The following is a 27,250-nucleotide window of genomic DNA, read 5'->3' on the forward strand; positions in this document are numbered from 1 at the left end:
GCAAACTGTAGCAGAGCTATAAGTTTGGAACTTCATTAAGAAATTCTTCATGAAATATGTCAAAGCCCCACTCAGGGAAATATTTATGCATGCACTCAAATGCCAAGCTGGTATTAGCGTTTGCTTAAAATCAAGCAGATAACTAACTAACTGTTTAATGAAAGCATCAGTATTGTGTCACCGTAAATTATCATAAAGAGGAGGAATGGCCACTGCTGGGGTGATGTGGAGCACTGTGGAATTGAGGAGGTCCCCAAAGGCTGGGCGGTGCGTGCACGTGTCAAGCTGTCAGGTCAGTTTGTCCTGGTATTTCCAGGGCAGTAAGAGATGAGAAAACCCTTTGAATGTACTTAGTCCTGCCCTAGCATTGGCAAACCTGCAGAAATTGGATCTAAAGCTGCTCTACCTTCAGATGCCTCCCTTTGGCCCTGGCCCATTTCTCATTTTATTGAAGGCTGTTGGTTGTGTGCCCAGCAGCCACTGTGGGATGTGCTCCAGATTTCTTCTACCTTTGCCCTCTGTTTTAATGCTTATTTTTTAAGGGTCTTTCTGGGCGTAGCTGGCATTCACATAAAGATCGTGCTCGGCAAATGACTAAATATTAAGTTGGTACTTGAACAGGGTTTGCCTGACACGTGTGTTACATCCTGAATTTGTTAACACTTAAGTAATGGTGGTAGCATTACAGTGTCTATACTCTGTATATTTACTTGCTTTTTTACCATGTGAATTCCCTGGTTTCTTGCTTAGATTTCTTATTTTGTGCCCCATGCTTGAAAATATCTTCTACTACAACAACTCTTTTATGCTTAAAAGTGTATTATGAAAAAACTGACATATGTTGCCTGTTTTTTATATTTTCTGCGCTATGTACAATTTTTTCAACATCATCTCTGCGGTTCAATAATGGATAAAAGAATTAGAATAAGTTGGAGAAGACTTTTTGCCTTTTGTGCCTTACACGTAATCACGAAGAATGAAATTTTGAAAGCGTTCCAGGAAAACAGGTGTGTGTATTGTTGCAGCTAGGGGCGAGAACAGTGTTTGTTCTTAATGACTGCTTGACTTCAACACTACAGATTGCATAAAACCTGTTCCCTGAACTGCGTTAAAACAAACGGTGTTATGGTATTCTATCAAGAATTTAGGACTCAGTCGAACTGCTTGAGTCTGCTAACTTTAAAATATGTTTTATTAAAAAAAGACAAAGACAAAAAACCCAAGCATATTTGCAAGGAAAACTTGAAATCCCTGTAAACTTTAAAAGGTAAAGATACAAACAAAACTGACAGTTTATTCATTTCACTATAAGTTGTTTGGGTTTTTTTTTTTTTTGTAGTCTAGGGAAAAAGGAAGGGTGGAAAGAAATTATTTGCAAAACCTCTGGTAAAATGTCAACTATTTAAATGATACTTGTTTAAGAAAGCAAGTCTTGTAATGTATCTATGTGTGTTATAAGGACAACAGGTACCTTCCCAGTCTACTAAACAACGTGATTTTGCATGCCCAGATTTATCAGTGTATAATAGATTATCCTGAGAAGCTTCCTGGGTGGTGTCAAGTCATAGGGATTGTAACTAATACACAAGGAAAAGAATTATTTGCTTGCTATTGCAGTCTCTTAAAGTGAATTCATGAGGAGAAAAATAATAACTGGGAATATTATAAAGAATATTACAAAGTGTAAAAATTGCAAGAATGAAACTGGAGGTTTTAGTGATGCAAGAACACTGTAGCAGTTTGCAGGAGTTTTCCCATTTTGTTCAGCGCTTGCTCTGCAGCCTGGCGCAGGATACCAGGTTGGCATTGCACGTTACAGAAAGTGGCCGCCTCTGTTTTACCTGTAGAATGGACATTGCCGAGAGCTGGCAGAAAAAGCTGGTGCTCACTTGTCGGTAGATTTCAGTGCTCTACCACCCAATGAAGAACTTCTTCCCCTCCCTGCTGAGTGTTCAAACCATGTCTCCTCTTGCATTTGCAAGCAAACGTGACAAACATTAGTTTTTTCTAAACCCTGTGTTTATTACAGAGGAAATCTACATAAAAAATAATGAGAACTCAGGTTGAAAAGAAAAACTGTTAAAGGCTGGCAAATATCAGAAATAAGATATCCCGTGGAGTTTTAAACAAGCACATACAATGAATAATTTTAATGTGAGAACTATTTTTTTATTCCTGCCTTAATGTGCATATTTTTCAATGTATTATCGTGGTGCTGCTGGATCCAATGAGGCTTGGTTTGCTGTTTAAGTAATTTATCAGGTTTAACTTAAATGTAGGACATGTGAATACTTGATTACTTTTATTCTGAGAAGGTTTGAGTGCAATATTAAGAATGAGCTTTAGCTAAGTTGATTTTACCTGGCTTTAAAATTTTTATCACCGGTGAAGTGTGTAGTAATGGTTATGAAAGCAATTAATAACACTAGTGACAGAATCAAGAGACTGACTAATTTATCATTATAGATTTTAATGAGGCTTATAATCTAGCAATAAATATACAATATATTCAAAAGTACGGAGTTATAAAAAGGATGATTTATTTAACTTTAATTTTAAACCAGTCTGAAAACCAAAGATTGTAGAAGCTAGGCATGTAAGAATATAATTCTTTTCACACAGAATCACAGAATGTCAGGGATTGGAAGGAACCTCGAAAGCTCATCCAGTCCAATCCCCCCACTGTAGCATGAACACCCAGATGAGGTTACACAGGAAGGTGTCCAGGTGGATTTTGAATGTCCCCAGAGTAGGAGACTCCACAACCTCCCTGAGCAGCCTGTTCCAGGCTCTGTCACCCTCACTGAGAAGAAGTTTCTTCTCAAATTGAAGTGAAACCTCCTGTGTTTCAGTTTGTACCCATTACACCTTGTCCTACCGTTGGTTGTCACCGAGAAGAGCCTGGCTCCATCCTTGTGACACTCACCCTTTAGATATCTGTAAACATTAATGAGGTCACCCCTCAGTCTCCTATTCTCCAAGCTAAAAAGCCCCAGCTCCCTCAGCCTTTCCTCACACGGGAGATGCTCCACTCCCTTCAGCATCTTTGTTGCCCTGCGCTGGACTCTCTCCAGCAGTTCCCTGTTACAGAGCACAAGAATGAAAATAGCAGAGAGAAAGAAGTTTAAATTAAAATTAAAGGGGGAAGAAATCCATTGTTTAGCTTCTATCAGTGTGCTTAAAGGTCTTTATAATGTTTTGTAGATGTGGGAGGTGTTTTCTTCTGGACAGCTTCTTTTTCCCGTCTCAATCTGTGTCTGTGGCAGAGCGTGGGAGCTCCCAGCCGCTGCACCCCCAGAGCACTCAGGAGATGGGGAGCAGTGACAGCAGTAGCAATGTTTGCTCCTTGGGAAAAGCTGTCACAGATTTCAGAGCAAGTTTGTGTAAAGAGACCCAAATGTGCAAAGTTATTGCAGCGGCTTTAAGATTAAGTGTTTGATTTGGGAATTAGGCTTTCTTACAATATTTTATGATTGTATTATGTTTATTATGATCTTCCTTATAGGTTTAATTCTTCTCCTTTCTTCTGCTGAAGTAAGTATACCAGAGTGTAAAAAGTAATAAGCACTTGACGGGATCTTGCCTGGGCAGTATAACAGGATGGCTGAAATTTGGAAATTCATTATAACCAGTCTTTCCCAAAGGGAAGCTAGAAACTCGGGTGGTAGTGGCAGCACTAAAAATCGAAAGAAGAAAACAACAACAATAGAACAGTACAGATGAAACCCGCAGAGGTTGGTTTCCTTACTGTTGGGTCAACTAGAGGTAGGTAGAAAACAAAACAAAACCAAACCACATCAACAGAAAGACAAACTTGACCCTTTCAGGACTTGTAAGGGGAAGCCAGTGCTTTGGAAGAAAAGCTCTGAGCTGCAGATACACAGTTTGGGTGAGGTTATCTAGAACCCTTGCAGGGCACTTGAGAACTTGCACTTTTGCATCAACACTGAGGAAACAGGAGTAGCAATGGTGTGTAGGCATTCTGGGTTTTGCTGATGTCTTTGTAGTGCTTGTGCTGTCCAAAATGAAGTGTAATTGCTATCAGAAAATGTCTGTAATATTTAACAACATCACTAGATTGGCCTCTGCCTCTTTGTAAAGGTGGAGAGTTTGAAGCTGGTTGCAGGTTCATGTGCCCCATCTTGCTCTTTCAGGACTGTGGGAAGGGGGATTTGCTCAAAGAGTTCTGCTCATCAAGCACAGCTTAATGACTTCAGGCAAAGAAGGGTGACTAGCAAAGTTCTTGAAATTAATTAATATCTGCCTAACCACACTGGGCTGGGGTCCTCCTGTGCATGCTGAAGGATGGAGAAGTCTCATTAACGCCTGCTGCCTTTGTGGAAACAGCTCTCGTGTTTATAAACTCAGTGTTTATGCTCACGTTTGGGTCAGTGAGGAGACAGTGCTTCTGTAAGACATCGATTTGGCATGTCCTCAATTTGTCTTCATTGCATGGCTACCGTGACACTGAGTTACTTCCATCTTTTTTGCAATTTCCAGTGACGCTTTGCTGCTGCTGCAGGAGTTACGGTGCTGCCGGGGTTCGGAGTCAGCCCTTCTCCTGTGCTCAGTTGCCCAGCACTGGGGTACAAAGACACTCATATAATACTGAATCGGATTCTGCGTTTTTGAAAGTGGTGCAGTTGCCCAATTAATTTTCACAGAGCCCCTGGAGATAGAAAAGCCAAACTGCTGAAAGTCACATGGAATGTGATGAGGATTTAATGCAAGACCTCCTCTCTTTCAGTGCCGTACTCTAGTTCTGTAGCGTGGGTTGCCTTGCAAAGTGCTTCTGAGTACTCTGATAGAACATCTTTTGTTCATAAACAGGCAATAGAGAGGCCTATTACCGTGCAGTCTTACATTGTCCTTTACAGTAGTTTATTTTTGATAAGCTACAGAACATTTTAAAGTAATTGTTAACACGCCTAATTTGCAAGCACACAGTTGTATCAATAATAATGGAAAGTTGTTCACAGGTAATAAATTAGCATACCATATAACTAGCAGAACTGTGGTTCTCAGTATATTGTTTCGTGATCAAGAATTCAGTAGTTAAATATACACAGCAGTGGGCTGAGAACAAGCTGTTCATTTTTGCTGCAAGCAGTAACAGTGGACCAGAGTAATCATAGCTCCCAAAAGCGGGACTGATTTTATTGATTTTAAATAGGCTTTCATTATAGAACTGAGCCTATTCCAATTGCAAGGAGTATCGCTGCCTTTTGTATTCGTAGTACTGACTGAAGGGAAGGAGGTGTATTGTTGAATGCAATGTAGAGGGTGCTTGTCCCTCAGTGTTATATCCTGTCCTACTGAAACACCTGAATTCATTTAAAAGAAAAGTATTTGAGACTTTTTTCCGTTGTGGTTAGATTTTAATTTATTTTATTTGTATTTTTTTTAGAAATGTGGTGAGACCCAAGTACAGTTGTGAAGTTTTCAACTCTGAGGACTTTTTAGAGAAGTAAAGGTCTTGCTTACTTATTAGCATCTGACTTAGGAACAAACTGTATTTTGCTCAGGTTTTTAAAGGACTCTTTGGAAATGTCCATGTCTCGCCTTTTTCTGTAGATGAATGTGAAAAAAGCCAAATATAAGATGCAGTGCATAAACTGTAAAGTCTGAGATATTAATGTATTCAAGTTATAATTAGTTAAGAACACATACTGCTACCAGAAACGCGTCATTAGTCTGTATGGAGCAGTTTGCGGCTACTTGCTGCTAAATTAGTGACACTTAAAAGCAGTCTTTTTGTGTGTTGTTTTGGATGCTAAAGAGAATTTTAGGTCTTTGTCAAAAGATGTATGCATGCTTAAGAAGAAGTCTGTTTTGTTGTTTGGGTTTCTTTGTTGTTTTTTTTTTTTTTTTAATTTATGGAAGGGTTCGTCAGTCAATAATAAACACAAGTTAATTGAAGTCTTAATTACCCAATGCAGTGCTGTTGGAAGTGGTGTACTGTACTTCATGGTGGTGTAAAGCCATGTTGCTGGTCCTAGGTTCTTTCCAAATCCAGTATTTATAGCTACAGCATGCTGCCTAAACATTTTTCCAGTGTTACTACAGCAGTTTGGAAATGTGCTAATGGAAATTATTACAGCTTGTTGTTTTTAATGGGTTTAATGCTGACTTTGCATACTGCTTTTTAGATTACTTATTTATTTTTCTTAGAGCCTACAAGTGACGGTGAATTACTTCATACATACCAGCTAAAGCCACATTTTTCTTCTGGGATAGTATTTTATAACATAATTTGGGAATTCAGGCAGGAGTTAGCATAAAACCTTTGTGTGAGCATTTCTGGAAATCAACTATTTAAATAAAATTATGTTAATTAGTGAATCAACTTGGTAAGTACTGAATGATCAAGCTCAGTTACTGCAAAATAAGATCTGGTTGGTTTACTTCATTTTACAGAGCTTGGGCAAATAACTGTTGAATTAATTTGCTTCCTGTTGGTTTCCCCCAGGGCAAGCGGAACCTTCTGCACTGTGCTCTGCTCAGCTGCTCTATTGATTAGTTCTTCAGCTCTAATCTGTACATGGTTATGCTTACTTTCTAGTATATTTGTTTATGTCTTTGATAGTTGTTTTTCCTGAAGTTATTGTATTGCCTTGATAGTCCTCTGGTGCATTATAAAAATGTAGACATTAATTCCTTTCTCCAGCTTTGTTTGTTGTAACTAACTGAAGATTATCAGCACTTGAGTAGCGTTCTGGTTAGGAGTGAGGGTAATGATCACTCGCATAATCGATATCATGTATCACTGACAATCAAAACTCACATTGTCGGCATGTTTGGCACCTAAAACGGATCTAATTAAATGCTTGCAGCATCTATTAACAATACTATATTAGATTCTTTATCACAGCAGCTATTGTGATTTTAGAGTTTTCTGCTGCGGGTTGGAAAGTGATTTATAGTTTTAATTCATCTTAATAATTTGTGTGCTTAGGAAACACTTTATACAAAACTTTTTGTTGCATTTAAATTTCCTTGTTATCTGCCTTTCAGTGGCATGAATAATAGGGAGCCCAGAACATGAGTATATTGGAATGCACGAAGTATTTTCGAGGAGGATGCTTTAAAGGTTCAGAATGATGTATGTCAAATGTTGCTGAATGGATAAACATGTGGAGGAGCCTTGAGAAGCTTGGAAATCTGACATCTCTTAGTACAGTACCAGCAATAGCTACATTGAAAATGCATTTCTGTCTTAATAAAGGAAATAGAGTATTTATTTCATAATATTTATTCTATCCTAAGATGCAACTTTTTTTCTATTTACTGAATTTTACTATACTGGAATTTTAAAATTATGTTGTGTTAGAGCTGCTCTGCACCAAAAATTGCCACACCTCCAAATTTATACTTAATCCTCTGTAAAATATTTGTATGTAATACAAGCCTAGAAAACCTGTATTTGTTTGAATGAAAGTATCCATTTCCTCTGTGCCACTTACACAGTAAATTTGCCAACTTAATAACATATTCTTTATGTTTTCTTACATACTTTCCTAGAATATTTTGATTCAATGTGTGACCTAATCCAAACATCCCTGAAGTCAGAGATTTACAGAGACTTTAGAGGGACTTGACTCAATCACAAAAGGGTAACAGTGATAGCCTTTTCTAGGTACCTAAAGATATGTTAATATTAGGATCTCAGACTTTGTAAAATACTTGGCAATATAATGATAAATGTGCAAAGTGACAATATTCAGTATTAATAAACATCTTACAGGTACCTGGCAGGTCTTTATGGTTCAAGAAGCTACTCTTTGGAGCTGCAGAGATGATGAGTGATGGTTTCGTTTGTTGTTTTATTTCTTTTCTCTTTTCCCCCTTGTTTTACTCCACATGTGTGTCAGGATTGCTTCTGGTTAGAACGTGGGCCTGGGTGCAATTACTTTTGTCACTGGCTTGCTGCCCTTTCTCGTTACCAAAATACTGTTGCACTCGCATTGCCGAAGATTCAAGTGATGCCTCACGAACAGATGCAGGTGTTTTCAGAGCTACTGCTGTTGCTCTACACTCACCTGCCCTTTGGAGATGGGGATTTCTTCTTCTAAGACCACAGCCATCGCTTTGCTTACACATGTGCAGAGCAAGAAATGGGATTTATTTTCCTTGATGAGCACTTGTTTGTTGTGCATTCAGGACAAATCGTGATCTGATGAATGTTTTAAAAACTGTGCTAGTGTAAGCCATCAAACTGTATGCTGGTTATATGGTTTGTTGTGTAGGCTGTGTAGCTTTAATAGCATGCTTTTGATCTAAAAAATGACATATTTATCCAGCTAATGAGTAGTATATATTTATCCTTTAACTTCCTTGAATAATTATTTTTTGCAAGGTTGCTTTATAAAAATGCTGAATTGATTCTTGTTTTAGTGCTCACTAGTTACGAACAACTTCTCATTCTTTTATTTTTATTTTTTTAGAGAGTCTTACCTGGAAATTATTTTTAAACTTATACTAACAAGCTTGATAAATGATACATGATAGAATAAAAATGTGTTTTTCTTATACAGAGGCAAAGGAAATTGTTCTGAAGGCACAGATTCTGGCTGGAGGGAGAGGAAAAGGTGTTTTCAATAGTGGATTGAAAGGAGGAGTTCATCTAACTAAAGAGTAAGTCTTTAAAATTGAAGCAGCATAAATTGCTTCTGTTGCAACATTTAACTGTTTACAATAGAATGTGACTGTTTCTTTTAATGTCTTTCAATAAACTAACCTTTTTCTTTTGTTTGTAGCCCTAAGATTGTTGAACAGCTTGCTAAACAGATGATTGGGTACAATCTGTCAACAAAGCAAACTCCAAAGGATGGTGTGACAGTTAAAAAGGTAAGAGTTTTGCCTCTTGAAAGTTGAGGTATGTGTTCAACTGCAATTTGTGTTAATATGCTGGGGTGTATGAACAGATTTAGTTTTTTCTTTCCTTTTCCAGTGCCTGATTGATTGCATCTAGTTGGTGAAAGCAGACAAGTTACTTTTTCTTTCTTTGTGTGTGTGTATTTTGTCTATCAATTTTAGCATTCCTAGTGGTAGAAAAATGAATTCAGTTTTGCTACCTGTATTTAAGGGAATCCTTTGTCATAGCTTCATCCTTTATCAAATAAACACTAAATGCTAGCAGAACATACAGCATTAACATATATGCTTATTGATGTTCTGCTTAGAGACGTTATATATACGTGATTACCTATAGCAGTAATATTATCCATATCTCAATTCATCATCAGCTTGGGGCAGCTGTTATTAAAGATAGTGGCAGATGACTTTTCATGAGAATTATCTCATTTAAAAACAACAAAAAACCCTAACAAAAACAGAACAAAAAATCCCACCACAAAACAGAAACAAAACAAACAAAAAGTCTGCAGGTAGATTCTTCCTAACTTGTTGCAGATACAGAGTGAAATGTAGCCGTTCAGCTAATACACGGTAATTCATTTACCTATGATGGTGCATACTCCAAGATGCCAAGATTCACTTCAACATAAATGTATTGCTTGATATTGGCCTAGATAAAAGAAGCACAGAAAGCCCTTCAGCAAGATTCTTCACCTTAGTAAAACCCTGTAAGTCGGGAAATCCTAGCAATTGCCTATCTACTATAAGTATTTTTATCTCTTGCCTTTATTTACTGAGCGAGGATCTGCATACAGGAATGTAGGCAAGAGCCACGCTGTATTTGATACCAGGAGATAATTTGGCATGAGCTGAGAACTGCAATTCACTTTTAATATCTTGTGAACAGCTTGGTGTATTAGCATAGAAGGGGAACACCTGTCTGGAAAGACACTGTGTAATGAGGGCTGGAGGAAGGTGCTCAGGCAGCTTTTCTCTTGGGGAGCAAGGACAGCAGATTACCATCACTTCTCATAGTTGCTGTTGGAAAGAAATACTAGATATTAAAAAGAAGGAGCAGTATTACCGTTAAGGCATGTCTATCAGAGATCATGATAATACTAAGGATATAGAAAAGGATATGCATTTCCCATATTAAGGCACTCTGCTTTGAGAAATCTGGATTGTAAAAGCAGCTTTCTTTTATAAATTCCTTGGTTTTATTCTTTTGCCCTACTTTGAGTATATCAATACAGGAAATTTTATGCTTTTGTGTGAGTGCAAGTCTGGTAATTCATTTGCAAATTAAGTTCTGAGAAAGAAACTTCTAATTTTCTTTGCAATGGGTAGAAATTAAAGAAAGATATTGGTGTTGGAGTTTTTTTGAAATTGATTATTCAAAGGATTTCTATGAAGATGAATTTTGTCCGTGTGTAGAACAGCTATAGAAGATTTTACCTTCTAATTGCTTTCCTCCCCATCCACACGTTGCCTGGATGAATTAACAGCGGTCAAGAGTAGGCAGCTAGGGTGTGTGTGAAATTTAAGGTGGAGTCTGCTCTGCTGAACTTCACATATTTACTTTGTTGGTACAGGAAAGTATATAGCCTTGATAGACTGTGTATTTTTCCTTTGCTATAGAGTTACATGGCAACTTTTCAGGACACAGCTTGCAAGTATTTCTATACTGATGCATGATGTGATGCTTTTCACTGGGAGAAGCTGATCATCTATTGTCATAGACATCCATTCTGATTATAAAGTTTGCTTTTAAAAGCCCTAGGCCAATATACATCTTCATCACACACATATGTAATAAGGCAATAGTATGTTTTATATTTTTGGTGTTGAGATCTTGCTTCTTGGTAATTTGTGGCAAGAGCATATACCCCATTTTAAATTAGTTGTATAACAATTTAGACAATGGTATGCTAATGACTTTCCCATTGCTTGTTAGACAGTGAAGAAAGAACGTTTAAAATTATGGATCTAGGTCATCAAAAGACCATATCCCAGAAAAATTAATATCTTTTAAAAGCATTTATCTTTACCAAGTTTAACTCACTCTAGCATGCTGAAAGTAGTTAAAGGAGTAGAGGCGTTCAGGTTTGTACTATCAGGAATACAATGTCAAAACTGAAATTTTAATCAAGGAGCAAACTACAATAATGCAATTAAAAGTATATGTTTGGCTATGTCTAAGATGTGATTTAATGCAACAGGTAGGTAGTGCTCAGAAAATACTGGACAGACTCTTAGAGCTTGCGAAGAGCAGTGGGGAAGTTGAGAATTGATTGCTGGCATTTTTGTTCTGTTTCAAGGCATATAGTCTCTCTGTACATGTATGTGAGAACACAGGAATGTACATGGACTCAAAGAAAATTGCAGTTCACAAAGAAAAGAAAGAAAAGGCATGTTTTTAGGTTTTGTGGTTTTTAAACTTTTTGGTGTTCTGGAAAGTTCTGAATGAACTCATGTTTCTTAAAAAAATAGGTAATAAACAATTTTGAGAAGTAAAATAGTTATTAAGCCACTTCCTATGAGGAAAACAATGAGCTACTGTCAAATTGGGGAGTGGAAGTCATGTACCTTTTACATATATTTATAAGAAGCATAAAAGAAATTTTCTACAATTAGAATAATTATGGAGCGGAAATGGAGTTTTCAGTTTTCTTTCTCAGCTTGTGCACCTGCTACAGAATTTAAAGCATGTTTGTGCTTCTTTAGATTGATGATTCTTAAATGAATAGCAGTCTCCTCAGTTCCCTCGTAACTTGGAAGTTATTTTGTATGTTTACATAAAATCCTCTTATGGCAGCTTGGAATTTGGAAAGCCTGGTTATCTGAGAAGTCAGTCTTATCATGACAGCCTGAGAATTTGCTACCTGTGTTTTCTCTCCAAGCAATAACAGAATTAACATTTTAAATATTTGATTCGGTATAAAAGAACTGTTATAGTTAGCCTCATGAAATTAGATGTGTTACTTGAACTTTTAGGTAATAATTTGTTTTTAAGAAGGAAAGCTTGAAGTTAGCAGGAAGTTTTAAAGAAAGCTGCTTCCCCCCCAACTCCCCAAACATTTTAAATATAAACCTGATGTGGTAAACAGATAATGGTGCTTCACATTCTTTATCACAAGCAAAACAGACAGAATATGAGAAAAGTCAACAGTCTGTAGATTCAATTTAAATACTCTTAACTGTTCATTAATGTGTTTGCATTAGTTTTGTCAGGTGAATGACAAGTAGACTTTAACAAATAATATTTAAAGACCTTGAACACCAATTTCCCTGGCTTTGCTCTGCATCAAACAGGGAGGATGGTGGAGGAAAGTAACTGGTTTTTATTAGGAGAAACGAGAGATGTTGCACAGTCTGATGATTTTTACTCTACAGCAAGTTTGCCTACTGTGGCATAGATAGACTCTCGATAGTTTTGTGAACTAAGAGAGAGGAGTATTTGGCAATGTTGATATAGTTAATTTAGCAGTAAGTGAGGACAATCGCTGGGGTCAGAAGCAGCAGTTGAAAAGATAGCTGATTTAATAATGTAAGTTCCACCTGCTGTGCCTGCAAATGTATTCCTCGAGACTTTTTGAGTAGATTCTCATCCGGCATCTGGCCCTGATCCTGGGAACTCTGGAAACTGGCTGAACAACTCAGACAAGATCCAGTGGGATGAGCTGGTTTATTTAACCTGTGTCTAAAGTAGTTGACTCACGTTTTTCAGATAAATCGATGCAGGATATGTAAGAAGATGAAAACATGCATGCAGGTTAAAAGACTAACAGTAGCAAGTCAAGATGATTTCCAGACTTTCCTTGTTAATTTGACAAATCTTGGCAGGTAGCCGAGCCATGTTTCTGAAGTTAGCTTTTAGCATCCCTTTATAGAGCCTAAAACAGGCAGATTTTTTAAAGTAGTGTAGTAGTTTTCTACATTCTTAATTGTCTCCTTCACCCTAGTTTTCTTTAGTTTGCTTTTGAACAGTTGCTTATTTGAACTATACCTTTACATCTCCCCTATGTTCTGTGAATAAAGCAACGCAAAAGTAGAAGGAAGTAAAATTACTATAAAGAAAACTTCTTCCAAGTCAAAAAATCCATAAAGAAATAGCAGCTTTCCTTCCATTCTGAGCACAGAGGGCTTTATTTAATTCCTTGTCTCTTACTTTTTTTTCTGTTCTGTTAAGATGTACAGCCTGGCAGAAGGTAAGTACATTCTTTCTTATGTACTCTGGAGTAGAATGTCAAAAAAGCGACTTGGGTGAAAGTGTAGTACATCTTTCTTGTTTATAGTCCCTGAACTATGAAAGCCCCAGGAATACTTATTTGATGGAATACATCTTGCTGGGCAGGCAGAGTTTTAATACTGCAGGTGTGTACATGCCTCTCAGATCTGAGGTGTTCTGCTGACTGATAGACTGAATTTCACCTTATGTTTAATTCAGAGTGATAATCTTCATCTGCAATCACTGTTCAAAACTGTCACTTTGTAAACAGACCATGTTAGAAAGTCATTGCATTTTAATTTTATTAATCTCAGGGAAGTGATTTTCCTGATTTTCACAACTTCCATTGAAAGATAGGAAATAGTTGTTCTGCTAAGGAAGAGTGTAGTTGATTGTTGGAAGGAGAAGCTGTAGTGCTAATTAAACTGCAGAGATGGCTCCTCAATTAACTTCAGGTTGAAAAGTGAAATTGTAATGCAAGCAGGACTACAGTCATTGCACCTGAGATTATGGCACCTGTTATGACCACAAAGAAGAATTAGTGATGATCATATGCAGATTATTTTTTTAAGATGAACAATGTTTAGTATTCTTGTGTCAAAACGTAGTTTTGCAAGTCCTTTACCAGGTGTAAAACTACTTAATCTCTGAAACTGCTTTAATAACTATTGTTAAATTATTGTAAAAATTGACATTTCAGATGAAAAGGAAGATATTGTAATACTGAAATGGAAAAGACTTTGGCTTTGACATATTTTTTAAAAGAATTTATACAGGCCATTTTACCCTCAACCTTAACATGAGTACTTGTAGATTCCCAACATGTAGGATTTGAATCATCTTTTTTGTTGCATGCTGAGGTGTCTGTCAGATATTAGTATGAAGGGGCTTTGTAGTTTATAGTAACAAATAGAAATGTGTAGCTGTTTGGAAAAATAAATGTTTATGTTTCTAGAATGTGCCAGTATCTGAACGTGACACATATGCTTCTGTCTCTGAACTGAAAGTAAAAAGTCGGATGGCAGAACTTATCTTCATACATGTTTCCTTAGGAAATATTTAGTTATGGTAGGAATTCAGTGTAAGTGTAAGGTGGCCTTTGGTCAGGATGAGGGAGAGAACACGAGCCTGAGGTTTGTTGGTGAGGAGCAGAGCTGCGATGCAGCAGAAAACCGATGTACCGTCTCTTACATCTATGATCTGCAAGACTGTAGTCCCTTGCGAATCAAGTTTTTCAGGGGGCAGCATGGTGAAGTGCTTGTTGGGAATAAAAAGGGAATATATGGAGGCCCCTTTACAGACACAGCAGCAACTCTGACTCTTTATTGGAAGAAAATCCAACGATTAGGTGCTTCTGGTTTACACTGCTTGTTACATGCCCCAGTAAGAACAGCAGCATCAGGAGAGTCTCGTTAGGGAGAGAGGATTTATTGGGGAAAAAATAACTGGGTCGTAGTATCTTGTAAAAACAATAAAGCAAACATTTCTCTTCAGGATAGCAAGTATCAACCTGCTGCATTTTAAGGCAGTGCAGAAAACATGGGCCACAATGTTCTCTGCTTGATCACAGCAGAGGGAAACACTGTCCCTCATTGGTTCTGTTAATTTTTAGTTACTTTCTGCATTGCAGAAGATTTTACAACATTCATTACTCTTGACAGCTCAAGGAAGCAAAGCTTTATACAGTTTAAGTGTCACCAGCTACATGGGCCAGTCAAAACTGTTGCTGGTTTGTTTTTGTTTTTCTTTTTCTTCCCTGTATGCACTTTTAGGTGATGGTTGCAGAAGCACTGAATATTTCCAGGGAAACGTACTTTGCAATTTTGATGGACAGAGCCTGCAATGGACCCGTTATGGTTGGCAGTCCGCAGGGCGGTGTTGACATAGAAGAAGTTGCAGTTACTAGCCCAGAACTCATCTTTAAGGTATTAAAATAGTATTTTAGACAAAAATTTTTCCTTGTCAGTTATCCAAAATAATATTTCTTTTTCCCCTTTTTCCTTCAATTTTTTCTTCTTCCATCTATAGAAAGAAGACAGAAATTGTGTTTCTCTGAATAGGGGACCAAACTCGTCAGCTAGTAGTTAAATAAAGGATGTTCAACATCTGATTTAGTTAGTGTTTGTGTGTCCAGCCTGATTTAGAAAAAGAGCTTATATCTGGATGCTTATAGCATCTGTTAATATGTGAGATGTTTTATGATGAGTGAGTTTCACTTTCAGAAAGCCACACAGTTTTTCACAAGTGAGCTGGTACCAATATGGTTATTGTTTCTGTGGTCTTTTTTTTTTTTCTAACTGACAGAGTTGTTAATTATTTCTTTGTACCTGGATGACTTTTGCATCTGAAACCCAACTGTTGTAATTGCTTTCTTAACGATGGCTACATTTAACTATTTATTATGTAACTGTGGCATGATAATGAGTAGACAAGTTATTCATCTAGGAAAATAATTGATACAATCAAGTATAATTATTCAAAAAATTGTAAAAATATTTAATGTGCATTTCAAAATTATATAAACTTCACAGTGTTACTGGGCAGTGACACCATTGCCTTGAAAATATTCCAGAAGATATCATAAAAATTAACAGACTAAATATTCGTCAAAGCCATCTGTACAGTAATTAAAAGTGAAAACTGGTGTCACATTGTCTTGTCAGCATGCCACCCTGAAGAATTATATATTTTTTCGAAGGACTGTTTCATAGTTGGTGTGGTAATTATAACATACCCTATAGGCAGCTGCCATAGCCTCTATTTCAGAGAACTTTGGCAAACAGCCATACTTTAATTACTAATTTGCAAATGTATACTAAGTGTTTTCCTTTTGGAGTTATAAATCTCTATTCAGATTGAATATTTAGTTATATTTATGCATGTTATTTTTACAGGAGGAAATAGATATTTTTGAAGGCATAAAGGATCATCAGGCATTGCAGATGGCGAAAAATTTGGGGTTCAAAGGACCTTTGCAACAGCAGGTAACTTGACCCTACTCCTGTAGTTTTTACTGAAGACATTTTAGCCCAGCTCTACAATAAGTGCTTTCCAAATAGACATGAAATGCTGAGTGTTCATTAGATCAGGACCATTTTGACATTTTAAGTACTAAATTGCACCTATATGATTGTCATTGGGCTTTAGCAGTTTGAATAAGGTCTTTGCTGTTCCAAAGTGAAAGCCCCTGGTCTTTGAACCAAATGCTATTACACCTTGTGGAATTCTTTTGGTTTCATTGGAATTGCATTGGAGCTCCGTAAATTACACGGGTAGAGGGTTTTTTGGAAAATTTGGCCCTTAATATGGAGAGAAGGGGGAGAAGTAAAAGTGTTCTCTCTGTGTAACTAAAGCTTTTTTTTCTATCTTCATCTCAAAACCAAAAGTCTGCCAGCTTGTTGTCTTTTCAGTATCCCTTTTCTATATAGATTGGTATTCCATGTTGTACACAAATATGCAAGATATTTAGCCTTTATGAATCGTTTTTCAGAAAGGAGAAAGCTTGGTTAAACTACTTTTCTGTGGGTTTTTTTTTTTTCCATAGTATCAAACTGTCATTTTTGTAGAATTCCTTTATTTTTAATTCAGCAGTTTTAATTATTTTGTATGCCAACTGTGCAATTAACAAATGCATAATCATTAAGTTAATTAACACACATTTGAAGATTTAGCTGTATATCTAATGAGGAGGAATGATTATGTAGAACCTTTCAACCCTTGAAGAGTTATGGTACTTAATTATCAACAGCAATATAGGGGTTTCTCAACAATACATTTAAATAATGCTATAGTGAATGCATTTCTTTGCTTTTTCTATCAGCTCGAAGGAACTTACTGAAGCATGAGGACATAGTTTTTATTCAGACAAATCCTTGTATTCATTTACACATTCCCTATTTCTAGGTTGGGATTTTGTGCTTTGCCTCAAAGAGGCTCAGCACTCATAGACCTTGAGAAAGAGAAATGTTGACATTAACCTGCCTGATCCAGAGAGGTGCTGAAAGATGGAGCAGCCTTTAATAAAGGTTAAGCGATTCTGACGATCTGTTAAAATTACAGCAGTGTACTAGGGCAACAACAGCTTTTCAGGTTGCCCAGAATCTGTGTGAGGTTGCAAGGTGGGGCTTCCTCCCTGGTGTCACTGTTGAGATCCCTACCCATGTGGTGGTAGAACGGTTTGTCAACCATTGAGTGTCCACAGCAAGGAAACTCCTGATTTATAACTGATTTTTTCAAGTCATAACCACTGAGAATGCTTCAGCTGATGAATTCTGAGTGGGGTAGACTTCATAAGCAATTTATGTGCTGCTTCCACACTCTCTTTACGGAGTCTTATACCCAAAAATTGATGCAACTCTCCAGGTGCAGCCTTGCCAGACGGGAGCATCGGTCACCATGTTCTTCCTCACGTAGTGCAGTATTGGGGTTGAGCCTTTCCATTTGTAATGTTTTCTTTCTTGTGAATGACGCTGGGAGAAAGCTGACTTCTGGTTTGTTTTTTTTTTATTCCCATTCACTTTGCTTATTAGGAGAAGTCCCAAATATTTTTGATTTGTGCACTTCAGTTAACTGATCAGTAATGAAGGAACAGATTTGAATGGTTCTTTATTAGTGCACTTCTTCATCTGCAAGCTTACTTCAGCTAATAGGTTGTCAGTGTGTAATGAACCAAAGGGAATTTTTTTATGCACATTCATGTTGCTGCTGTTTAAGTTGTTCTATTAATGGAAGAATTTTATAAGAGCAAGAGACTTGGAAGTTAATAGTCACAATACTTTCGGCCACAGAACCAGTCACAGAGATAGATCGTGAGGAACAAAAGGAACAAGCAAGAGTATCTTGTAAGGAGTAAACAAGCATGCTTCCAACGTGATTTCTTCAAGAAAACATTTCAGACTGATGAAGGAAGGAGAAATTTATGTTTTCTCTAAAATCAGTAATGTGCACATACTGCTTTATGGTTTCTGAATTTAGACTGATTAATGTGAATGCAGCTTAGATCTCGGCATATTGGAGAATATGTCATTACGAACTGCTAGGCATTTTTGAATTTAAACTTGTCATAGTAATTGTGCTGCTTATTTTGTAGAAAATCTCCAGTTCATGTAGTCTTTAAATGCCCATTTACTAAATGTTATGCTGTATCATGATGCTACATTATAGCTATTTTATATACGATATAAATATGATTAAAAAAACAGAAATAAAAGTAGTAATTATCTAGAGCTAGTGTGCAATTTAATACACTAAAATAATCAACAATGGTTTACCTTTGCTTTGAAAACATTAACTTTTATTTTTCTGTGTAGTAATTATAAATCGCTTGATCAAATTTAGGCAGCAGATCAAATTAAGAAGCTGTATAATCTTTTCTTGAAAATTGATGCCACTCAGGTTGAAGTGAATCCCTTTGGTGAAACTCCAGAAGGGCAAGGTAAGAAATGGAAGGAAACAAATGAATGCATTATCATTCTTTATTTATGCAAACTATAAATTAAATTGCATAGAAGGCTGTAGCAGCAGCTTTGCATTAATTTCATTTTGTAATGTACTTTCAACAACATTCATAAATATTCCCATGGCAGATTTTACATTTCAATACCTTTTGTTATTTCATCCAAATACTGGAAATACCAACTTCTACATGTTACGCTTACTGAGAAACAGCAACATTTTCTGCTCTTCTGTGCTTTGTACAGAGTTGTGGTTTTCTTGGTTTTGTTTTGGTGGGTTTTGGTGTTTGTTTTTGTTCTGTTGTATTTTTTGTGCGTTAGTGCTGCTAGAATTACTGAGATCATGCAGAAATAAACTTTCTGTTTTACATTTGTAAGCATATGGATAAGTTAAAATTGTGAGTGCATGACTCCGCAACCTACAAGAGCACAGGAGACATCCCAGCTGGAACGAACACTTAGCTACATGCTTCCACCATCAATACATGGCTAAGAAGGTGTAGGGTACAAATAAAGACCTGGATTAGCTTTCACATCATTCTAGTAGTTGTTTTTTCTGCTGAAACATTTCCTTCTGTTTGTCATTTTTGTCCCACTAACTTGAACGAAGACGAAGAGAGGAAGAACTAAAGATGGCTTTGATACATTGAAATAAAGTAGGGCTGATCCAGGTGGGTCATATTTACCACCTTGCTCTTTTGTTTGATGGCAGAGAATTGTTACCTGTGCATTCACTCCTGATGCCAGTATTTTATGGTATTTATGCCCCCTCCCTTTTTATTTCTTTTATTTGATTTAAATGGGTAAAGAAGAGAAGTTGTGGAGCTCAGGGGGAGTTATCTGAGACCTCAGTGTCAGAGGCTGTGGTTCACAAGTGCCAGGGACTTCCTAGAAAAGGCCCCACCTACAGTGTCATTTTGTGACTTGGGAGAAGGGAAGGGCCAGTGAGTGTTTCTTGAGTATTCTTTATCGATGTTTTTCAAGAAAGACAATTCCAGCTTTTCACCAACTTTATAAGAGATGCCCACAGATTAAAGTGGAAATTAGAAAATGGAAAGAGAAAGCATTTACCCATTTTAACTGACACTGGGAATGTAGCTGCTTAATTGCTGTTCTGGAAACTTTTGGAAAAAGATCAGTATTAAGAACACAAGTTCCTCATAGGAGTCAGTGCCAACTGAAAGAATTAGTACTCTTAAAATACCTTTTATGTGCCCATGGCTAGTTTGGAAAATAAACAGCTTTTAACTAAAAATCCATATTTTTGGCTCAGTTGGTCACAAATTCAAAAGCGGAATTGTGGGTAGAAACTATTCAGTCTCTTCCAGTTGTCCAACTTTGTTTTGCCTTATTTATTAACAAACCAAATGCAAAAGAATTGGCAGAGAATTGTCGACAACTTAAAAGGAAAATTCTGCTGGTAGTGAACTCTGCAGAAGTCTAAAAGGTCTAAAGTAAATCCTGCCCCACCTCATTTTATTAACATATCTTAAAAGGTGCTGCTCTTTGTTATAAAATAGGCTACTAGAATCCTTTAGCTCTCTGGATGGAGTTTACCTCATGAGGATGATTTCCACCAAATGCTGTAACTCTTTATTTGAGAACCTGTTGCAGCCCTGTGTGCTCCGATTTCCAGCTCATTTGAAGTACCATAATAATGTGCACACTGAATCAATAATTTCTGCATTGTAAACCTCACTCAGCGTAATAAATGTAAGTCTAATTCTTAGCAACTAACTCTAGCTCCATTGGTTCTTACGCAGATTGTGAAATGTGTGCACGGGGAGAGAAACAAAAAACCCTTCTATTGACCAGTGTAGTTCTATTGTAGGCTGTATTTTAAATGGAAGTGGAAAATTTGCCTTCAGAACCTGACAGACTGTTGTTTTTCCCCACCATTTAAATAGATCCATTGGCCTCATTAAAACCAGTTGGGAATGAGGTGAGAAGGACGTTTTCATTTTGTGTTGCACAGTGAAGTTAAAGTGCCACAGTGAAATAAGGCCTTGCAAAATGAATGGTCTGGATTTTGCAAGGTCTAGCAATGTACAACACAGGACACTTTTAACCTTTTGAGGATGAATGGTACCTTTAAAATAGGTGCAGTGAAAACTGGAACTTTCATGCACGTTATGATTTGCACTTCAAAATTCATTGCTCTAATCGTCTGCTATGACTGATATACTTACCCTGTTTATTTTGTGGGTTCAAGTGCACTGATATTGTTAAAATATTGTTAAAAAAAACCCTACTTCCTCAAAACTTTTTGAAATCATGTTCTTAGTAGAATAATTGACCAAGATACCTTAACACTACCAGGCAGTATGGAAGGCTCCCAGTAATCCTGATGCTCAGGCACATGTCCAAAATTGGGACACGTATGACAATTACCTTCTATGAAGCAGAGAAATGAGTTTGAGCTGAGCTCCTTGTGCCAGGGGTTGGCTGTTCTGGTATTCACACTTGCTGGTACAGAACTAGCTCAGATGACTAGTAGAGAAGCACTTTACAGTTCTGTTATTTTGGCAGAACAAAGGGCAAAATCCTCAGTTCAGTACCTATGTCATCTCAGCCATGTAACCCGACAAGGAAGACCTTTAATGATGTCTTGGGTGTTAGTGAGTGGACACTATAGACACGTGTATAGACACTTGAGAAAGGCAGGACAGCACTGTCAGATAACAGAATAGAGGCATCACTGAGATGCTGGGGATGTATTTGACTGGGTACCAACACAGAGGGAAAATTGGTGGACAAGTGAAGGAGACAAAACTGCTGGTCTAGATGGTCCTAAAGGACCACGGTGTTATGAACGTTGCACGCTTACTGGAATATTATGAGGTGGCACTATGGAAAAAATGAACTGATTTGGATAAGTTAACCAACTGAGCTTTTCTGGAATGGCTGTGCATATTTCAGGACTTTATTTGAGGAATAGAGGGAATTTTTATGCTGTTTTCTCTGAGGATTTTCCCCATGTATTTTGCATCCAGGAAGCTGAGGAGCAAAACCAGAGTGGGTTTCAAGCTGTGAAAGCCATCTTACTAGCAGGCATGCACACAAGTCCTCCTGTGCTTATTTCTTTTTTGCTAGCAGTTTCTCCATCTGCGGTATCTTAAAGAAGAATAAAGGTAGAACAAATGGGAGACATTTGAGTAGCTTAATGCAGTTATTTCTAATGATAAAAGTCTCTGCATGAAGACCATTATTCCCGTCAAAGTAACAGTTAAGATGGATTTATTTCTTGCTGTGTTTCGTGTTTTTCACTTGTGTGAAAATCCATTAGAAAATACGTTGTCATGTGTATTTCTTTTTGTTTAATTTTGTAGCATATTCTTTGTTAACACTATCGGGTCAGAAGCCTGTAACTGCCGATTTCTTTGGGTTCTTTTGTTTTGTTTGCTCTCAGTGTAAGATGTTGAACTGGCAGATGACAAAAGTCCAGTACTGCTAGCAGAAACAACAGGAGTACTCCATGCATATAAGTGTTGGAGCTTTCTTTGATATTTGTTTAGAAGAAAAATTCATTTGTATAGTCTCTCATGCATGTAACAATGCGCTTTTGATGGTGAAAATGGCTTGATAAATATTAATAGGTGTTTTTCCTGCTCCTTTGTACAATATGGCCTTTGTTAAAGATGAATGTTCTGTAGAAATGAGATTCTGTTAATGTGACATTGAGGATGTTCATGTCTACAGTAAACAGAGCTCTGAGACTGTGGTTTTACTTTAGCTTTGAGTTGTTTTAGCAGTTAAAGGAACTGAAAATTTGAAGAAAAATATTACAGGTCTTAGTTCACTGTTAAAAAAATTTAAAGCAGCTCTGATATAGTAGAGGCATATTATGAACTTCAGGCATTTCTCCTCTTGGCAGATTCCCACATGATGGTTGATCAGGTAAGATCTCGACTCTTCCAAGCGAGACTTATTACACACAAACACTCATGAATAGTTTTCTGAAATGAAATTTGATCCTGTTGTAGTTTAATCTGGTCTTGATTACAAATCAAATGTGTTTAAAAAAGCACATAAACCCCAGCAACATCAGAGAACCAAAACAGGAAAACCCAATGCAAATCAAGACATGCAGCTGAAACTTTCCTATTTGTGTAAATGTTTTGTTTGCTTAGATATTTTCTTCTAAGTTAAGCAACTGTATGTGGGGAAAAAAAGAGAGATATTTGTTCACCAAAAGTATCGCGTGATTAGTTATTTAATTAATCGGTATCTACATGAAAGATTAAAAATTGTCTGTTTAAGTGTAGTTTACCTCTAGTTGCAGAGACATGTACAATGCTCATGAGTACATGCACATGTACCATGTGTATGTTTCCATGGCAATCTGAATCAAAACGTGGCAGAAAGAAAAAATAGAGATTTTTCTGGATGCAGCATTTAAAGGCACTTAAATATTATGGGTTTGCATTGAGAAATCAGTTATAGGTCACTCAATAATTATAATCTGGATATAGTGCAAGTCAAATGACTTAAATAGTGAAATATAAGTATATAGTCTTACATTTACTTATAACATTTTAATCTAATGAGATGTTTGCCTATGCAAACCCATAGAAATAATTCATCAGTAAATAGGCAGATAACCATGTCACCCTACATGCATTTCTGTTACTGTTTGTTTTATATGAATATGATGTCTACTAGCTGGTCTTTTGTATCTATTATTTAGTATAGTCAGGTTTAGCTACTTCTTAGTTTGTTTTTACAGCCATAGTGGATGTTGAAGTTTTCCATTTACTTTATAAATTTTCTTTATTTAAAAGTCATCTTTTGATCATTTTTAACTTACATTGGTTTAGAGTTGTTTTAATTTAGATCTGTAGTGAAATAATGTCTGTATACCTAATAACATTACAAATTAAAAATATGGCTAAGGAAAGCATTTTTGTATTGCTCACCTATAAATGAGTGCGCATTATCAAATGTTGCTTTGGATTGAAAACCTGTTACCTGTTATATCAGTCATACTTTCAAAATATTGAAAGTAGAGTGTCATGAAATTACTGCAGACCACCTCTCCAAATAATAAAAACTGCCTTCATAGCTAATGGGAACTTTGTTTGAAGCAAACACAGAAGATCATCCTGTGACAAAGGTGAGTGACTGTGTCATGTGGAGATGCTTGTTGAACCTTTTCTCAATATGGGATTTCAGGAAAACTCGTCCTTCTCTACTGGACTCAACTCTGGAACTTCAGCTGATCATTTGTTGGAAGCAGCATCAGTCCTAAGCAAACTCCTTCCCCTCCCTGCTGTAGTAGTTGTAATATTTCAGAAGCTCTGACTAATTGTCATCTCTAAATGTCTACTTCTTGTTGTTGTTTGATTTTTTTTTTTTCTTTAGTTGTTTGTTTTGATGCCAAGATAAACTTTGATGACAATGCAGAATTTAGGCAAAAAGAAATATTTGCCATGGATGACAAGTCTGAAAATGAGCCTATAGAGAACGAAGCTGCCAAATATGACTTAAAATATATAGGACTGGATGGAAATATTGCTTGCTTTGGTAAGAACAAATAAATTCAAAAGACATTTGAAGACAAATTCATACTTGTTCAGTGTATAGACTTTGCTTACGTTCTGACATTCAATCCACCCTTGATAGCATTTCAGTCTATTTTGCTGAGGTTTGTCCTTCCGCAAGTTCTTGCAAGAATGACACTAAAATTGTGTTGAAACTGTGGTGAAGGCCAGAGCAGACGGGGAGGGCACGTGGCGTCAGAGAGAAGACGGGCCAGGGGGGGAGCCTTGGGAGTTCCTGTGTTCTGATTTTTTTAGGCTGATGCAATTGGTCTTTCCAGTAAGTGGAACAAAACAAGTCATTGAAATTTGATAATTAATTTTCAAAAATGACACTGTGTTACTTACAAGGCACTGCAAAAGTATGTGTGTAAAACCAGGACATTCCCATTTACTAATGAATATTGAACTCCATTTCCCTGTAACAAAAGCTGCTAAAGATGCTGCTTGGTTGTTAAAAGGAAAATACCAGTTTCTTATTTTCCTGAACTTTCTGTAGAACAGAATTTACTCTGTTGTTTAGAAGAGATAAGTAAAAAAGTCTGCTATGCTCTACATAATTTTCATTTTGTAGAAATTCTTTTAGCCAGTACAACTTCTGGTTGTGAATCTAATTGAATTAGTCATTTTTATCTCAGCTTGGTGACTTGACTGCTTTTAGAAACTGTCCAGAGTTTACATTGCTTGCTTGTGTACTTCAGCCATGAATCCAGAAGATACTGATAATGTGAGACAGTGAGATTTTAATCCCAATTTAAAATAAAAAAATAGCAATCAATAATTTGCAACACTACTGTTATTTTTTTAGTGTTAGATATTACTGTTGAATTGCAGTTGCCATAGAAGCCTCACTTTATCCAGCAGGAGCAACTTAACTGGGGCAAATAACTCTCATCTACTTTTCCTGGCTTAGGAGATGTTTATGCCCATGAGAATGTTTCTAGACTGGTGCAAACACAAAATAAAAGATAGTTGCAGGAGCATCTGATATCTGTCCCCAAAATTTAGTCATCTGCTTTCAGAATGATGGCAGGGGAGCTTGGAGAGGCAATCTGTCCTTCACATCTCGTGATGTGATCACTGTTGCCAGCAATTTGTGGTGTCTGGGTTATTTTTTAAACCAGAAGTATTTGCATTTCCACAATTACCATTCCAGTGCTCATACATGCTTAAGGGGAAGGTCCTAAAGTTGATACAGTCATAAAGAAACCTTGGTGTCTATGCACAAGATTTTGAATTATTTGTTGCATTGGGTATACCTGAATAGATACTGACCTATTTAGAAATAAATATTTATGTAACATTTTGGGTACTATTATGTGGTTGTGCTGATATGTTTTGAAGCCTTTTCACAAATCTTATATACTTTTATGTGAAATAAAAGCACTTGATGTTTACAATTACAGTCAATGGAGCTGGACTTGCAATGGCAACCTGTGATATAATATCCCTGAATGGTGGAAAGCCAGCCAACTTCTTGGATCTCGGTGGAGGTGTGAAAGAAGCACAAGTATATCAAGCATTCAAACTTCTGACTGCTGATCCAAAGGTAAAAACAAACAAACAAACAGTGTTGGTTTTGCACTGGAAACTTCCCTGTGCAATAATGCAGCTCTATTACAGGATTATGAATAGTATCCTGAAAAATACAGATCATGATGTGAACATCGCGGGTGAGTTACTAAAGGGGAGACCTAAGAGGAGAATGGTTTCACTGTGAACCACTGGACCGACTTTTCCCTTCCTGACCCTCACTCAGGTTTGATCAGACTCGAGTGGGTGCTTTCTCCAGGCAGTTCAGCACAGACATGCAGATGTTGTAATGCTGGGCATTGCAATGCTGAACTTTGAACATCTGGCTTCTAAAGCAGAATTTGTGGGGAGCTTTAGATATAAAATATTATTCCTAAAAGTGTACTGCCACAGTAGAGTGAGAAGGAAAATGTAAGTTAAGCAAATAGCTAATACTGAAGGCTGATTTGTACTCTTTCAAGCTTGAATTTTCTAAAATATCTGATCCTGCACTGCAGGATAGTAGTCTGTGTTTAATTAACATTCAGAGGCTGGAATCATAGCCTGGTACGTTCTGACATTTCCTTTTGCAGATGGAGGTGCAGTTGCTCTTTTCTTTTGAGCAACAGGAGAAGACATTAGTCTGTGTGTATTGAGTACAAGTTATTTCTAGAGATGCATGTGAGCATGCTGAGGTCATTGGTCCCCTTTGCAGACAGAAGTAGAATATCTACTGAGAGAATATTGATCAGGCGTAGGCAGTGGAGCAGTGCCAGCTGCCCATCCCTGCCAGCTCTGAGTTAGGCTTTTGTGTGTAGCCAGAACTTAAACTACTATAGATTTATTTTTCTTTTACTAATGAACATTTGTCAAGGGCTTTGATTATCTTTTGCATCTCCTACACCTAAGCATCTCTGCTGAAGTCCTAATTTCAACATTCGGCTTTATATCCTTTGTCTCTTTTCTCTGCGCTTCCATCCTTCCATTGTTTTTTCTTGTGTTATGTCTGTGGTATTAGCTCCTCTAAATACCACCTTCCTGTGCAAATTGCACAACTGTAATGGTATATCCTGGGCAGCAGTAAGTGACAAAATGTTGTGACTGTTCAGATAGAGGAGGATATTGTTTGCAGTGAAATTTCAAGGCAAAATCAGGAAGAAAATTTACAGTACAAAATAAGCACAAGTCGACTTCATGTTGTAAGCTCCTTGCAGTTGTAACTCTTCTTGCATGTTTTTAAGGCACATAGTACCTAGCCAGCTCTACTGAACCAGAGAGGGTCATCTGAAATATTTAAAACATTCTTCCTGGAACTTTTTGCACTCCCACAGACCTAGGTCATGCTGACTTTTTTTTAGTAGAGGTGTATATTCTTCCTAACACTCATAGGAAAAGAGCTGGTTGTCTTTTTCTACTTGGTGGTCTTATAAGCTTCAAGTTATTAATGTGCCTAAAGGAACACAGACCTGGAGGAGTAGAGAACCAAGACTTTGGATTCATGGTAGAAAACCTGATAGTTTCCTTCATTGCCTGATGCTAGTAGGCATTGTTATGCTTGTCTTAATTTGTGTGAGTTTTAGCTATTCTCAGGACATTACATGAAGATTTGTTTGTGCGTGTTTGAGTTGTTCTGCAGTACGTGCATCATATGATGATCATGGTTT

The 27,250-nt window shown here is 37.0% G+C and overlaps 1 protein-coding gene across 1 annotated transcript in view; it reads left to right on the forward strand.

The window, feature by feature from the left end:
- SUCLG2 (succinate-CoA ligase GDP-forming subunit beta) overlaps positions 1 to 27,250 on the forward strand; it is a 125,610-nt gene that overhangs the window by 46,529 nt on the left and 51,831 nt on the right. Inside the window, exons 3-9 of the mRNA XM_082059731.1 lie at positions 8,535 to 8,634; positions 8,757 to 8,847; positions 14,857 to 15,009; positions 15,979 to 16,068; positions 18,422 to 18,518; positions 23,899 to 24,060; positions 25,481 to 25,623. Of these exons, the coding sequence (XP_081915857.1) occupies positions 8,535 to 8,634; positions 8,757 to 8,847; positions 14,857 to 15,009; positions 15,979 to 16,068; positions 18,422 to 18,518; positions 23,899 to 24,060; positions 25,481 to 25,623 (836 nt within the window). The remainder of the gene's footprint in view (positions 1 to 8,534; positions 8,635 to 8,756; positions 8,848 to 14,856; positions 15,010 to 15,978; positions 16,069 to 18,421; positions 18,519 to 23,898; positions 24,061 to 25,480; positions 25,624 to 27,250) is intronic.

The sequence above is a fragment of the Streptopelia decaocto genome, assembly GCF_964273445.1.
Source record: "Streptopelia decaocto genome assembly, chromosome: 8".
In the NCBI taxonomy this organism is placed as follows: domain Eukaryota; kingdom Metazoa; phylum Chordata; class Aves; order Columbiformes; family Columbidae; genus Streptopelia; species Streptopelia decaocto.